The 14,404-nt window shown below is 42.2% G+C and overlaps 1 protein-coding gene across 2 annotated transcripts in view; it reads right to left on the bottom strand.

Annotated features, from left to right (window-relative positions):
• Nucleotides 1-1,084: 1,084 nt before the first annotated feature.
• fndc3a (fibronectin type III domain containing 3A) overlaps nucleotides 1,085-14,404 on the bottom strand; it is a 43,555-nt gene continuing 30,235 nt past the window's right edge. For both annotated transcript variants that reach the window (XM_054624946.1, XM_054625020.1), the window contains exons 15-27: nucleotides 14,152-14,238; nucleotides 11,793-11,931; nucleotides 11,390-11,458; nucleotides 11,152-11,270; nucleotides 10,078-10,183; nucleotides 9,689-9,864; nucleotides 9,427-9,540; nucleotides 9,185-9,334; nucleotides 7,375-7,721; nucleotides 6,512-6,724; nucleotides 6,017-6,183; nucleotides 4,701-4,825; nucleotides 1,085-3,729 (exon numbers count right to left, since the gene is read on the bottom strand). In XM_054624946.1, the coding sequence (XP_054480921.1) occupies nucleotides 3,406-3,729; nucleotides 4,701-4,825; nucleotides 6,017-6,183; nucleotides 6,512-6,724; nucleotides 7,375-7,721; nucleotides 9,185-9,334; nucleotides 9,427-9,540; nucleotides 9,689-9,864; nucleotides 10,078-10,183; nucleotides 11,152-11,270; nucleotides 11,390-11,458; nucleotides 11,793-11,931; nucleotides 14,152-14,238 (2,136 nt within the window). In that variant the 3' untranslated portion in view covers nucleotides 1,085-3,405. The remainder of the gene's footprint in view (nucleotides 3,730-4,700; nucleotides 4,826-6,016; nucleotides 6,184-6,511; nucleotides 6,725-7,374; nucleotides 7,722-9,184; nucleotides 9,335-9,426; nucleotides 9,541-9,688; nucleotides 9,865-10,077; nucleotides 10,184-11,151; nucleotides 11,271-11,389; nucleotides 11,459-11,792; nucleotides 11,932-14,151; nucleotides 14,239-14,404) is intronic.

Below are 14,404 nucleotides of genomic sequence, written 5' to 3'. Positions count from 1 at the left end.
CTTTCCAATCCTTCTCTCAACAAGAGCCAATGTTATACACAGAATGGTGACTGAGACGAGTAAGCCCACTTTCACCCTCATTAATCATGGCCCTCCTGCCTATACCACTTAGGTGTGCTTGTGCGGTGAACAGGAACTATTCTATCTTACTCCAGAAGCTTCCATTTAAAAGGGGTATGTCACATACAGACGTGATAATGTGAGGTGCAGCAGCAGCATTGAACTCTGAAGTCTCAACAAAATTGGGACCATACAGAAAAATCATCCCTGTATTGATGTTGGACTGATAGTTGATCATATTCTTTTGAATGCTTTGTACACAAATGTTCTTGTCTTGACAGACAGAAAGGAGAAGAAAATGAGGTAAACAGGGAGTGGACCTGAGGAAAGAAATTGATCAGAGCTTTTTCCATTGGTTTAGGGGGATGTTGTTGCAACCACCTGTTTATATCATCTTCTGAGAAACTATAATGGTGGTATTCAAGCACGTAGTCGATCTTTATACAATGAAAGCATCTGACATGTTCCGTCCTTTTGTTTACTTGGAGTCTGAACACTATGTACTGGCACAATCGGTCCGTAATGTGGAGCTCATCAGATTTGTGTTGGTAAAGGTTTTTGTTTTAATGTCCCTTTGTTAAACTAAAATATAGTCAATATAGATTAACAGCTCTGTTCCTTGGTTTGCTGTGATGTTTTTTATTATGCCCCTCATGAATACAAAAAGTAAAAATAGATTAGTCAGTCTTAGCAAGCAGCAGCTGACTCAAGTACTGTTTTTATCAATTAAGGTTGCAAGTAACACTTATTTTCATAGTCAAATAATCTGCAAATTAGTTTTGGATTAATTTAAAGTCTATAAATCATCAGAAAAATTTACAAATGTTATTTTGTCTGACCAACAGTCCAAAATTGAAGAAATATGCCTTTTACAATCTTGAATATCATAAAAAAAAGCACCAAATCTTAACATTTGAACAGCTGGAAGAAGTGAATTTTTAATAGTTTTATTGATACATTTATTTTAATAACAATTAATGGATTATAAGAATATTAATTATTGATATCAATATAGACAGATGAATAAATTGTTTATCAGAAATACGTTTGAGGTTTTACCTGTCAGCCAATCAAAAACAACTATTTTCATTGCTATGTTATATTTAATGAGCAATACAAAGAAAACATAATATGGCAGAACTCCAAACAGGATTAAGAATTATAAATCTTTTATTGTGCATGGATCCTTTGTAGATATCATGGCTATACAGATACACTTTAGATACATATCTATGATTATACATTTTTCCCATAACGAACATTTTAAAGTGATATGTCTGGTAGTATGTATAGTATAACAAATTTTCATTTTGGAATGTACGGTGTATGAGGTAACTGCAAACATTCAAATTACATAAAAATGGTCTCTATTTTTGTGCATATTTTACTCATTTTGTAGCATTTTGCTAATCTCCCCATCCAAAGGTGGTAAGCCCAGGATGGAGAGGTGTTAAAATGGCACACACGTTGCAATCGCTATCAAAAATAGGAATTTGATTTCTTTAAATGACAAGGAGAAGACATTTGCAGAATGCCTGAAGGACCAAATCATGTAATTATCCAAGACGTTTTGCAAGGTACCTGTATTTCATTTTTACGGTTGCAACAGCAGTTATCTGCCCCAAAACCAGACAACACTAGACCCTACAGCCAGATTACCACTGAAAACTCAGCGTCAGAAATCTGTTACGAATACTTAACACACAGAGAAAAGGCAAATTTAGATTCACAGGAAGTACATGATATAACACATTTTGTATTTACCATTTGCGTTCCATGATTCATGAGTACTCAGGATTTATTATTTTCTCTGGAGAGTTTTAACTTATATTACTTCAATATTATAAAAAAATATACTTCACACATGTATGACCTGACGAAAGAAATCAAAAGAAATCACAAGTAATACATAGAACTACTTTCCATTCCTCTCCCGATTACGTAAGTTTACTAACATCAAATAAATGTTGCAAAAATAAAAGTAAATAAAACACATTTTAAAGTTTTCTAACACTAAAAGAAAAAAAAAAAAGATCAAAACTTAAGAGAAATTAAGAAAATTCTCCCGAGATTTTTTCCTCTCCAATTAAGGCCTCTGAAACAACTGGTACATACTTTTTTTCTCTGTTTTTTTCCCTCTATTTTTTTTTTTGCTGAGAAGATCAGCTGTTTCAGTGACACATTATGTGGTACTACAACTTTTAAAAACACCCAAAACACAAGTAGGGTTGCACAATCTCAAAGTGTGTTCTATAAAATGCATCACAAGACCAAGACGCAGTCTGTCGAGGTTTTCTTTCACTAAGGTGCAAAATCAATTACTGGGGAAAAACAAAAACAAAATAAAACAAAACATACAGGTAAGCATACATTTTTTGTGCTGAACAACAATATTTCGGAGTAAAGCAGTAGTATAACTATATGATAGTAAAAATAATTAGAATTCGCTGTTAGTTTGGTTTTTGTTTGTTTTCTAACTTTATACTGAGTATTTATTTTTTTCCTCAAACTTACAGGTCCTTGTGTCGTCACTGTACAAAAATATACTAACATTTCTCCAGTCATTTTTGCATCCTTAAACATTCTGAACATCAAAAAGGTTGGAAAGTGCTAAATGAACGCTCTATAGTGTGAACAAGGTTCTCATTCCTGTTTCTTCTCGCATTAGACCCCTTAAACTCCAGTCGGGGGTTAAGTCCCTTCATCTGGCCCTGAAGCCCTCCCAGCCTTGTACCTCTGTGGCACGGACTACATACAGTATACACATCTGGACACACCCCCCACTGTGCAAACACTGGCCAACCAGGTCCCAGGATCAAATAGCACATAGGCTACAGACTCACCTACAAACTATTTTTGGAACACATCTATCAAAAACAGTTTCATATTGGATACATAAATGGAAATATAAATAATGACTATTTCTATACACATATATATATCTATATATCTATATATACTTTAATCAACAAGTACATGAGTCGAAGCGCCCCTCCCCTACCTTCTCCCCCAAAATGAACCAGATTCCTGCTCTTTCTTTTGCGCGGGAAGCTGATCATGATGAAACAGAAATCTGAACAGAACAACAGATACCAGAAAGTTGGGACGGGGTGACAAGGAGTCACAGGTACCAAATAAGGTGTTACATCCTCAATTCTTAACTGCTATTGAGCTGTTACTCACCAGCCCTCCCTTCCGCTACACCCCAATGCAGCTAACGTGATTACTCTTTCGACAGCGGGGAAAATAAACAGAAAACAAGAGGTACAAAACGGAGAATACAAAACAACATAAAGAGAGGGAAAGAATAAAGCTATAACCCTGCAGCTGGGTGTTGCAAACTGCTTATTTAATGACAAAGTACTGGATGACGAAAGCGATGAGAATGGCGATGACAGCAAAAACCATGAGGAGGAGGAACGCGCACTGCTCGTCCGTCATGCTCCTTCTGGCTCGGTTGGATTCTATGCTGGACCTGGAGCCCGAGCCGGCAGCACCGCCGGCCACCGCCACGTCGTTCCGCTGGGGAGAGAGGGTCACTGTGGGGCTGTAGGGGCCGCTCAGCTCAGGGGCGTCCTGGCACTGCCTGATAGCACACACCCTGAAACGGTAGTCGCTGTTGGGCTGCAGGTTCTGGACATGGAAGGATGTGGCCGAGCCTTTGTAGGCCTGCGAACGGGAGGGAAGAGCAGAAGAAGTGTGATTTCATGGTCTCTTTTTCATCTTTAGTCATAATGTTTAGGATAATATGTCACTGAGGGAATGCTATAATTCAGCTGCTTGGAGGAATCATGAACCTTTTGACCAATATTGGAGAAATTAGGTTGGTTTGTTGAATTGTACTGAACGTATACTGGCCAGGAAAGTTACAAAATAGTTTCCATCTTACTGCTGCTGCATAATAGGATGAAATAGCCCTGCAGCTCTTTCAAGTGTCAAACATAATAGGGGGGGAAAGTGATGCATCCCTCACTTACACACTATTTTCTGATTTATTTTAGAGTTGTGTTGTTTGTCGCTGTGGATGAATGGGGACGCCATCTGCCTTTGCTGTTTGCCCAGCTGACTCACCCACACGTTTTTTAGACAGCCTTGTGTATCAGTTTGGTTCCTTTAAAATTGTGACAGTAAGCCTAAAAATGTATTAAACAAATCCCTTCATAACCTTATATTGGTTATAAATTAGGAATGTAATAAAAAAAAAAAGCCAATTCAAACTATCAGGGGTAAATCAAATATTGGCCTTTATACAGGGCCACTGGGACTGACAATAAGGATTGAAACAAAGTCATGCACATATTTCAACTCCCTAATTCAATTGCCTTGTATGATGTGGTGAGATTAGCATAAGCCTGCAGTGGCCATTACTCCAGGTTAACATGGCTGGAGGCCAATGAGTGGGATGAATGTGCTGGCAGGGGATGGACACCTGGGATACCTCATGGATCAATGACCTTTGCATAATGGGTAATTTAAAGCCAGCGGTGACTAATGCAGACCGCCGCAAAGCCATGGTGAAGACATTAAGACCCCGGATCCATCTGTATCCTGATCTGCATAAAAAGGCTTTTGTGATGGAAGTAAGGTCAGCCGCAGGTAAAGACATAAAATACAAAGAGAGAGAACCAAGCCTTCAGTACCTGTTTAAACTCAGAGTTTCCCATCATGCACTGCAAGGTGTAAATGATCGGGTCCCCTTTCATGGGCGGCAGGGCCTCCCATGTGACTTCGCAGGAGTTGTCGTCCAGACGCTCCACTTTAGGGACTGGAGGTTGGAGGAAGAGAACGCAGATGTTATGGAAAGTACTGCTGAAGATGGGAGGCATCTGCAGTAACTCAACATCTGCCACTTAAAACCAGAGCTCGATCATTTGATCATGAAAGGATTTCTAATGAGGAGGAATAGGAGTTACTGTCAATTTACTACACCATTAATGACACCAACATCTGCCGAAAACAGCTCTTGTAAAGTTTGAAATTGTACAAATGGTCCATGCGCGCCCTCTATGAAGGGCAGTGCCACACTATTCCCACTGCGATGGGAGAAAGGCCACTTTAGGAAAAAATAGCCACAACATCATTTGGTTTGAAGTCCTGCAGTGAAATCTAAAAAGAACTCAAAAAAGCAAAATAGCAGACAAAGTAGACACCAAACTTCCAAAATATTTTCTATACATGCTGTAAACGTTCTGTTTGAATCAGAGCTTTTGTGGATTTCTCAAAGTGCGGCTGCTACAGAAACCTTTCGCTTCAATGCAAGAGAATCACTTTGATATGTGCACTGGCTCAGCTGATTACACAGTGAATTATTTTCCCCATCTTTAGGTAGGTGGCATTTGAAGCGAAAACAACAGAAATAAGTGGTTGTTGTTTTGAACTAGTGAAGTGCCCTGGAGTGGTAATCATGACAAAACACAGTGGCAGGGAAAATTTGATTCATTTTTGGCGTTATGATAATAGACTTTAAACATGATGTCGAAACGGTTAGTCCGAATTCAAACAGTTAATGGTTGAGAGCCCACTTCAATGTGTGGGGAGACAAACATTGTTGAGTAACACCGACAAACTGCTATACGACTGCTCGAATCAAAAGAGGTGCCGCTTTGAGAATAAAACCCACGTCCTCATTACTGACTTCAATGTGTAGGATCAAAGGAGGCTTTGCAAAGGCTGGTTAAGACCAGAGCACAGTAAGAAACAACCCGACTCGTGATGACAGCCGACAAGTGAATCTCGGGCTGCCGGGTCTGAATCAAAAGCAAGTCAAACTTGAGTCAACTCAGGTTAAAAGCTGAGCACAGACAGTCAGTCTGTATGTCAGCAGTACGTGTTTGCAAAGATAATAAGAGCTGATCGACATCGGGAATAGAGAGATATAGCTAGATAGAAATAGATACACTCAGAGATATAGAGGTAGATATAGAGAAAGGATGAAAGAAAACGACTGCGACTGTACCTTTCACAGGGGCTGGAGGAGAGCGTGGGGTGGTGAATGTGTAAACATTGGAGAAGGGCCCTTCGCCCGCCTCATTAAAGGCCTGGATGCGGAACGTGTAAGAGGTAGACTCATTAAGCCTCTGGACTTTGTGTGTGTGGCATGGTCCTTTATACAAGGATATAAATCTGAAATGACAGAAACATGAGAAAAGGGCGAGAGAGAGAGAGAGATAGAGAGAGAAAGAAAGATAGAGAAAGGATTTAATGAGCAAAACATGACAAAAAGCAAACGAGACGAGTGACTCCTCTGCCAGGGAAATATACAGTGGCATAACGCACATCATCAGTTCCCGTCTCTTTATACTGTAACAACACTCTGTCTGGAGCATTACTTTCTACGTACCCCACCCTCCTCGGTACAGTCATCTGAATGTTTTGCTCAAACACAGGTCTCCTCTCTTATCGGTTTATCTCTGGTCGGGTCACGCCCTCGTCTGACTAATGGACCACTGACCTGCCGCTCTTGTCCCCCATCTGCAGCTGATACTGGAGGGCGTCGGAGGTGGCGGCTTTGGCTGGGCCATCGCCCCACTTGAGCCTGAGGGTCTGGTGGCTGAAGGCGGTGCACTCCAGGCGGGGTGGCTGTGGGGGAAGGGGCTTCGTCTTCAGCTTAAAGGTGTGACTAAAGGGGCCTGCTCCCAGGCTGTTCAGGGCTTGGATTCGGATCCTGATGAAGGAGCAGAAGAGATATCGTCAGAGAGATGGAAGGACATAGCTGACCTGATGTGACTGTCAAAGGGGCATCAACGGTATTTTATTTTATTGGCAGATATTGATGTTTAGCCTCACATTTTATGATGTTTTTAGCTTTTTATCTGGTTCTGAACACACTCATCCCCGACTCAGTCAATCCCAGCTTTTGGTTCATTGCAAGCTCAATATGAAGAGCCAAAACAATGAAAAACACGTCACTTTGCAGCTTCCACTGTACAGCCTCCAGACTGCACTGCATAACTACCACACTTCTGAGGGGCCTTAAAATGTGTGTGGATGACTTTCTTAAAACATTAATCCACGGTGGACATTTAATTTAATTAACTTTGAACGCTTCATAACTTGAGTTTCCTGTAAAAATCTATGTTTCCTAAACAGCAGCCTGCAACTGCCAGAATAACCTGGATTTACAAATGTGACTAATTAGATTTAGCGCCAGTTGTCCCCTTTGGTATCCTTCAGCACAAAGCAACACACTTTTGTGGTGTGTATATAATTAATTTGTATCACATTCTATGGCCAACAGTTCCACAACTGTTGGCTCTGGTTGACATCTAAATAGTGCAAAGTTGTGTAGTACAAACGTAATGAGGAAGCACCAACCTGTAGCTGGTGTCAGGCTGCAGATGCTGGATGATGTGTTTGGTGACGGGACCAACAACAATGGGCTGCCGCTCACCAAGGTCAATCAGGTAGGAAGTGATCTCAGAGCCGTGGTCACACGGGGGGTCCCAGCTAATGCCCAGGCAGGTGGATGGAGAGTAGAGGGGTGGCGGCCGGGAACCGCCATCCTCATCTTCCTCGTCTTCATCGGCGTCTACTGGAGTCTCGTACCTTCGCAGCTCAGACTCCCTCAGCGCGTAGATGTTGCTGACGGCTGCAGGCACGGAGCAGGGCGTCTGGCACAGCACCGCCTCGCTGAAGGGCCCCACGCCAGCCACATTCACAGCCTGCACAACCGCAAGACAAAACAGACAGCTAATTAAACCAACGTCAAGTCTCACTTGGGACGTGAAAGGACACGTGTAATGCCCATGTTTGAGCACAAGGTGGCATACCAATGTAAACATAATTGCCATGTGTTTCAACCAGTCCTAACAAGTATACTGTTTTTATTCTGTAGCCAAACCATAGAGTGAAAAATAAAATAAAATGACATATTTGAAAAAATAGGACCATAGGGTTTAGGTTTTGAATCAATGATTATGATGAAAGTCTGACTATATAGCTTGACCACAGTGTGATATTTAGAGGTGGTCTTGGTATGAGTACTGCCTGTACTGTGGGCCGATGGTGGCAGCGGGGAAACTAAACACAATGATAGTGTGGTAACACATGAGCGACCAGTGTCTCCACATTCCTCCTTTTTTGGATCACAAAGGGGTACAGCACGGTCTGGAATTTCAGCCTGAACCAGACCCAAGGGACAAAGCCAGTGTCTTAAGGCCAGAATCCGTCTCTTCTTTTGCACAAATGCTGGCTCAATTGGTCAGAGTCAAAAAATGCATTCAGAGCAAGAGCAGAATACAGGCACGGTCTAACTCAGGACGATTATCATGATAAGGTAACAAGTGAACCAACTGTAATTTAGGATTATAAACCATGTAGGTAAATTCAGGAAAACCACAGCTTTAGCTTAGATAAGGTGCTGGAAGTATTTTCATCAGGATGAAGGTCCTTTAGCCCGAAAGCTAAAATAAAGTGTTCTCTGCATAGATTTAAGTGTGCGGATATCTACCAAGATTATAGACCATGGCAATTTAGCTCTTAGCAAGCATTTGTTAGCCAATCATCACAGGCAGGGAACCACTAAATCAAACCTCTGCCCACCAATACAGCTGGTCCTAAAAGGTAATCATCATCTGCTACGCAGTTGCTTAATATATTCGAACTGACTCATCGTTTTGCACTTTTGTGACAAGAACATTACATCGAGAAGTTCTCAAATGTTATCCAAATCACTGCCGATCAACCAAAACCACAAGGAAGGAATCTTCACACCTGAAAATCTGGAGAATGCCTTAATGGGATTGGACCCCTAACCCAGTATTATGAGCACACTTTACCCAAAATGGTCCAAAATGGCTTATACTGCCCTTGCTATTACAATTCAGCAAAAACCTTTAAGGCCAACAAACCCCCTTATTTGGTCAGATTTATTCTTCTTTTGTTTTTTTACAGATCTTTTCTGTACTTATCCAGCAAACTCAAGTTGAGATAACATGTAGTAATCAACTCCTTGTGAAATTAAACTAGTCTGCATTTTATTGTGAACCCCCTGAAGTCTTCACAATAATGAAGACTTCAGGTGAGATCTGATTCAGTTTTTAGGGTGTCTTTTCTTTTTTTTAACAGTGGGAACAGATGAAAATCAGGCTTCATAGAATAAATAAAAGTGTTTATTAGTGCTCACCTGTATCCTGCAAAAGTAGTTGGTTGCAGGCAGCAGCCCCTTCATTTCATGGCTGAGCCCTGGTCCACTGTAACACACCTGCATGCTGCCCTCAGCAGCTCCCCACTCCAGACGAAACTCTGTCACCGGAGCTCCGTTACAAGGAGGGGCCTGCAAGACAAAAAACGATGAGAATTCGTACCGGCACTTAACTTGATGACGCAGTTTTACCATAACGCAGCTATATGTGGGGCTAGCCTCACCTCCCAGCTCACAACAACACAGCTGGGGGATTTGCATGTGGTGGAAGGAGCCTTGCACTGCTCAGGGGCCCCGGGGCCGGTTGTAACCTCACAGCGCTCCGATAGAGGTCCAAACTATGCAAACAGAACAACACAAACGATTTAATACAACAAACAAAAAGAAAATCATAATTAAATCAGATTTAGAGATTTAGATTAAAGCATGTAGCAGAAAAAAACAATTCCCCCGTTATTGATAGATCAGTGTTGCCAGTGCTCTCACCCCGGCCTTGTTCGCTGCCTTGAGCCGGAAGGAGTAGGTTTTGCCAGGCATTAAGCCTCCCACAGAGCAGTCCAGCTCTGGACCCTGGTGAACCTCCCTGCTCTCCTCAGACTGCGGCCCACTCACTTCTACACTGTAGCAGGACACTGGGCTGCCTCCATCTACAGGAGGGGGACCTAGGAAATTTGTGTGTTTATAAAATCAATATACTTTAAAAAGGGTTTTCCAAGAAAGAATAATACAGCATACACACAAAGTTAAATGTACCAAATAATACAAACTGCACCATCAAAGCTAACTGCTTTAAGGTAGTTTGCTCAACAAACAAATGCATCAACAGAAGCTAGAATGCATCCCACACAGATCTGAGTTGGAGAGGAATGACTCACCCCAACGCAGTTGCACCTCCCTGGCTTTGGGCTTGCCCACCAGCCGAGGGGGCTGGCAGGGCCCTGGGGGCACTGCAGGAGTCTGGACCTGCAGGGTCTCTGACAGCTTGCAAGGGAAGACAACACACCAATTAAGACCTAGCGCAAATAACAAATGTGTATCATCCCCCTCCTCTCTCTCTCTCTCTCTCTCTCTCTCTCTAAAACAACACAAACACAGTCATTACAAATTATCATTTTCACCAGCTTATCAGATTGATCAAGGCCAGGAAGAAGAGAAATGCTAATGCCTTGTTTAAATAACACCTGCATGCCGAGCCCTGGATAAAGTTAGACAGATTGTCTGGCCAAAGAAAAATAATGTCTTCATTATTCAGACACAACTTTACTGTGACAAAAGGCAAACATGTGAGTGTTATGTCACATTGTGCTGCACCAACAGACATGGGTCTCGCCACCATGAGTCACGGTTCTTTACAGGCCCCATCATGAATAAATGCATGCACTAACAGCTGATGAAGAAATTAATGAAGAGTGTCTGTGAACTCAACTAATTAGGAAAAACATCCTCCGACACATGCAGGGAGGGTAAATCGATTAGCGGGCTTTGTCTTGTTCTTACACATCAGGAAGCATAGTCTAATCTCCAAACATAGGACACTGGCTGAATGACAATTTCCTATTAAAACTCAACATAAATAGATTGTCTATCTAGAATTATTCATGTAAAATGCATCAGATCAACCAGGGGATGTAGCGAGATTCATGGCTGCCTAGCCTAGCACTGTATGTTGAGTGTCTCTTTACATATTGTATGTGTAAATGTAGTGATCCTACTTCGTCCTTTTAAGTCAAGTTAAACAAAATACATTGTTTATCAAAACCGTGTCACAGATTCCAATTTTGAGAATAATCTTGGCACAAAAAAAGCAGGTGAATTGATGTGCATGATTTCTTTCTACCTGTGAGCAAATAACATTGTAACTGATCAGCAAACTCTTAGAATCCCAGTGGCAGAACACAAGGCCTTGTGAGCTGCTGTGTGTGCACATGTGCTGATGCTGAATGACTCACCGGGCTCTGCCCCCCCTCGCTCATGCAGTAAACTCGCGTCTGGTAGGAGCAGCCGGGCTTCAAGCCTTCACACACGTGCTCCATGGCTGGCCCCGAGTACACCAGCTCCCATGACAAGCCTGAATACAAACATATTGCAAATTATTTTAAATTAGTCAAATAAACGAATGCTTTCATGGTCCAAAACACTATTTCCCCCTCAACTGAAACATTTCTATTATCAGCACTTGCAACTTACCGCTTAAGCCCTCAGACAGCTCCACAACATACTTTGTGACTTCTGCTCCACCGTTATCTTTTGGGGGCTCTAAATTGCAAAACAAACAAAAATAAATGATGGAACTTTCAGCCATCAAATTTCCTCAGACATTCATTTTTATGGAAACAGAGAAGAAAAAGACAATGTTTTCAGAGCTGCAGACAGCAGAAACCAAGTACAGCAGTGAGTGATGTGTTTGTCCAGTGAGGTGTAAGAAAGATTCATGCTGATGTCTGAATGAAGGGGAGAACTGTCAGTCATCTACCGTGCAGACTACTCTAGCAGATTCATATATGGTCGGCCAGAACTCAGTGAGAACAGGGAAATTGTAAACTTCCTGTAAGACAGCAGAGTTTTGATAATTGGAAGGAAAGAAACTCACCCCAGGCCATCTTGAAGCTGTTGGGCAGGACTCTACCTCTGATGACAGGCCTGCAGGGACTGCTGGGTCTGTCGGGGTTGGTGATGAACTCGACCACCTGGCTGGGGTTACTCTTCCCCTCCGAGTTGTATGCTACCACCTGGAGGAATGGCATAAATGCAGGCAGTGAGTTGGCATATTATTCCTCAGTTGGAATATTGTCCACTGTTTGCATAGATGGTCAATGAGGGCAGTGAATAATGGTCATTACGTTTCCTGATGACAAACACTGACTAGACTCATAGGAGTGTAATGGAGGCATCCGCGAGTGAGTATAACTATCTCTGACTTGAACGATAATGGCCACAGAAAAAAAACATATTATCAAAAAGATTTAGCTTCTTAAATCTACACATAAACTTCACAAAAGTGACACCAGACACCACAAGCACTGCAATTAAAAAAACAAAGCAATGAGCTTTACTACTATTTGCATTTCAGCGCGCATCTGCTAAGACTGCGATAATATGGAAATATTTGTGAGCCTGCTGAGGACAGCTCATTCACATACTGTACCAAGACAAACCTTCACAGCACCCAGCCTCCCCTCTCACTGCGCAACTGGATAATTGGAAATGAGGGAGGGAGGGAGTCTAAAAAGGGACTAATAAACATTTCTATCATTTGGGTCTGTTTGGGAAACACAATACCGCTCCGTCAGTATCATGTTTAGGAATTCTGTGGTGCTGCTATTCATAATAACGGAGATATTGGCCCAGAGGCTACACACAGGCAATACAAAATATAGAATATTATCAGCCTTAAACTCTAATGAGTTTGTAGCATTTATTGCCATTTAGCGGTGAGGTTGCAGATTATAACAAACTAAGTTCACCTTCTGCTCACCCAAACTTTTCCAAGTGTGTCAAAGAAACTACAGTGGCCTTCAGGTAACGAAAAGGCCCTCTCTAGAGCTAGAGTTTGGTTTGTCCATTCTGGACTACTGTAGAAACATGGTGGTGCAACATGGCGGACCCCATGAAGAGGACACGGTCCTTATGTAAATATGAAGTGCTCATTGAAAGCTAACAAAAACACAACATTTTAAGTTCCAGGTGATTAAACACTAACGAAGACATAGGTATTGATACTATATTCCATATCTGCTAATAGATCCCTCCAAATCCTACACACTGGACCCATTAAGACATTTATAACACTAAATAATTAGATCACAGGCACAACCACTAGTATGAACAGTTTTTAAACTCACTTTTAAATATGCCAATGTCAGCCAGGGCTGCCAGTAACGGGCAGAGTTCAAACCTTAAAGTACTTTTATTCCAAGCGCCTCAAAGTATTTTGACTGCATATGGATTTAGCATGAATGGCCTTACTGAGGACTGAACCACTAACCCTGGCAGTGTTAGAATCACATTTCTAAGAGTACAGTACTGTATGCGAGAATCCTGCCCTAAAATTTGCAAGGTTCTAAAATCATCACCTGATATGTCATGGGATGTGTTGTGCTTTTTTTCCCCCTTCGTTCTGGCAGGGTCAAACTCTGATTTCACACATTTCACAGAGGCTTATGTGTGATTGGCCTTCACCAAGCCAAATTTAAGACGTTCAACACCTTTTACAAATCTACCACAGATGGATCCCCTAACTGAAAGCCAAAGTAAGGAGCAAAGTTTTCATTTTTCTTTGAACACTGCTGAGCAAAGCTCTGAAATAAAATAGAAGCGAGTTTTAAAAACATTTTTATACTCACTGGCCCCTCGCCTATAATATTAACCTGCAGTTAGATATAACACAGGCCTTCAATATACTATAGATTATCTATTAATCTCGGCCAATTTTTTTCACTCGAGTTCCACTAATCATCTCATTATCAGGAGCATCATATGTCCTTCTTGCAATGGTCTCTATAAACAGGTGAAGGATAGTCACCCGAGATTCATCAGAGTCATATAGTAAATAGTCCAGCCTCCAGGAGAGTAATAATTTAGCAGAGAATGTCAGAATGAGTGATGCGTAAAGGACTGGAGGTTGAGAGAAAAGGAGAGAAATGCAGTGACATGGAGAAAAGACACTTGTCGGTCCATAAACTCGGTCCAAAAGGCCACCTTGGCTCAGATGCTTTGCTGGACGAGCTTTCTCACTGGGGCCAGGCATGCGGAGTCCTCCTGTGTATGCTGTCAGTTGCCCACCGCCCTGCTGGCAGACTCCTGAAATTGGATGAGTCATAGGGCCACTGTGGGCCTGAGCCCCCCCCCTGTGTGAAGCCTGTCCCCTCCACACATACACACTCCACTGCAGCCCAAATGCAACCTGCGGATCACCGGCTTTGACTGCTAACATCACAGGACTCCCTTACCCTGAACTTGTACTTGGTGCTCCTGTGGAGATTCCTGACGGTGCAGGAGAGCTCGTCGCCGTCGTAGCTTGGCTGGAAGCCATATCCCTGGGACAGAGACAAACGACAGAGGGAGAATGAAAACGACCAAGTGAGCAATGACTTACAAGACAACCATTGTTGCACAGAAAATAAAGTGGTATGCAGAAGACAAATGGCTACAGGGGATAGAGGAACTTTTGTATTTTCCCTGGCAGGCATTATGTCTGCAGGT

Source organism: Anoplopoma fimbria, chromosome 1, assembly GCF_027596085.1.
Source record: "Anoplopoma fimbria isolate UVic2021 breed Golden Eagle Sablefish chromosome 1, Afim_UVic_2022, whole genome shotgun sequence".
Taxonomy (NCBI): Eukaryota; Metazoa; Chordata; class Actinopteri; order Perciformes; family Anoplopomatidae; genus Anoplopoma; species Anoplopoma fimbria.
This window is presented reverse-complemented; position numbering and strand designations above follow the sequence as displayed.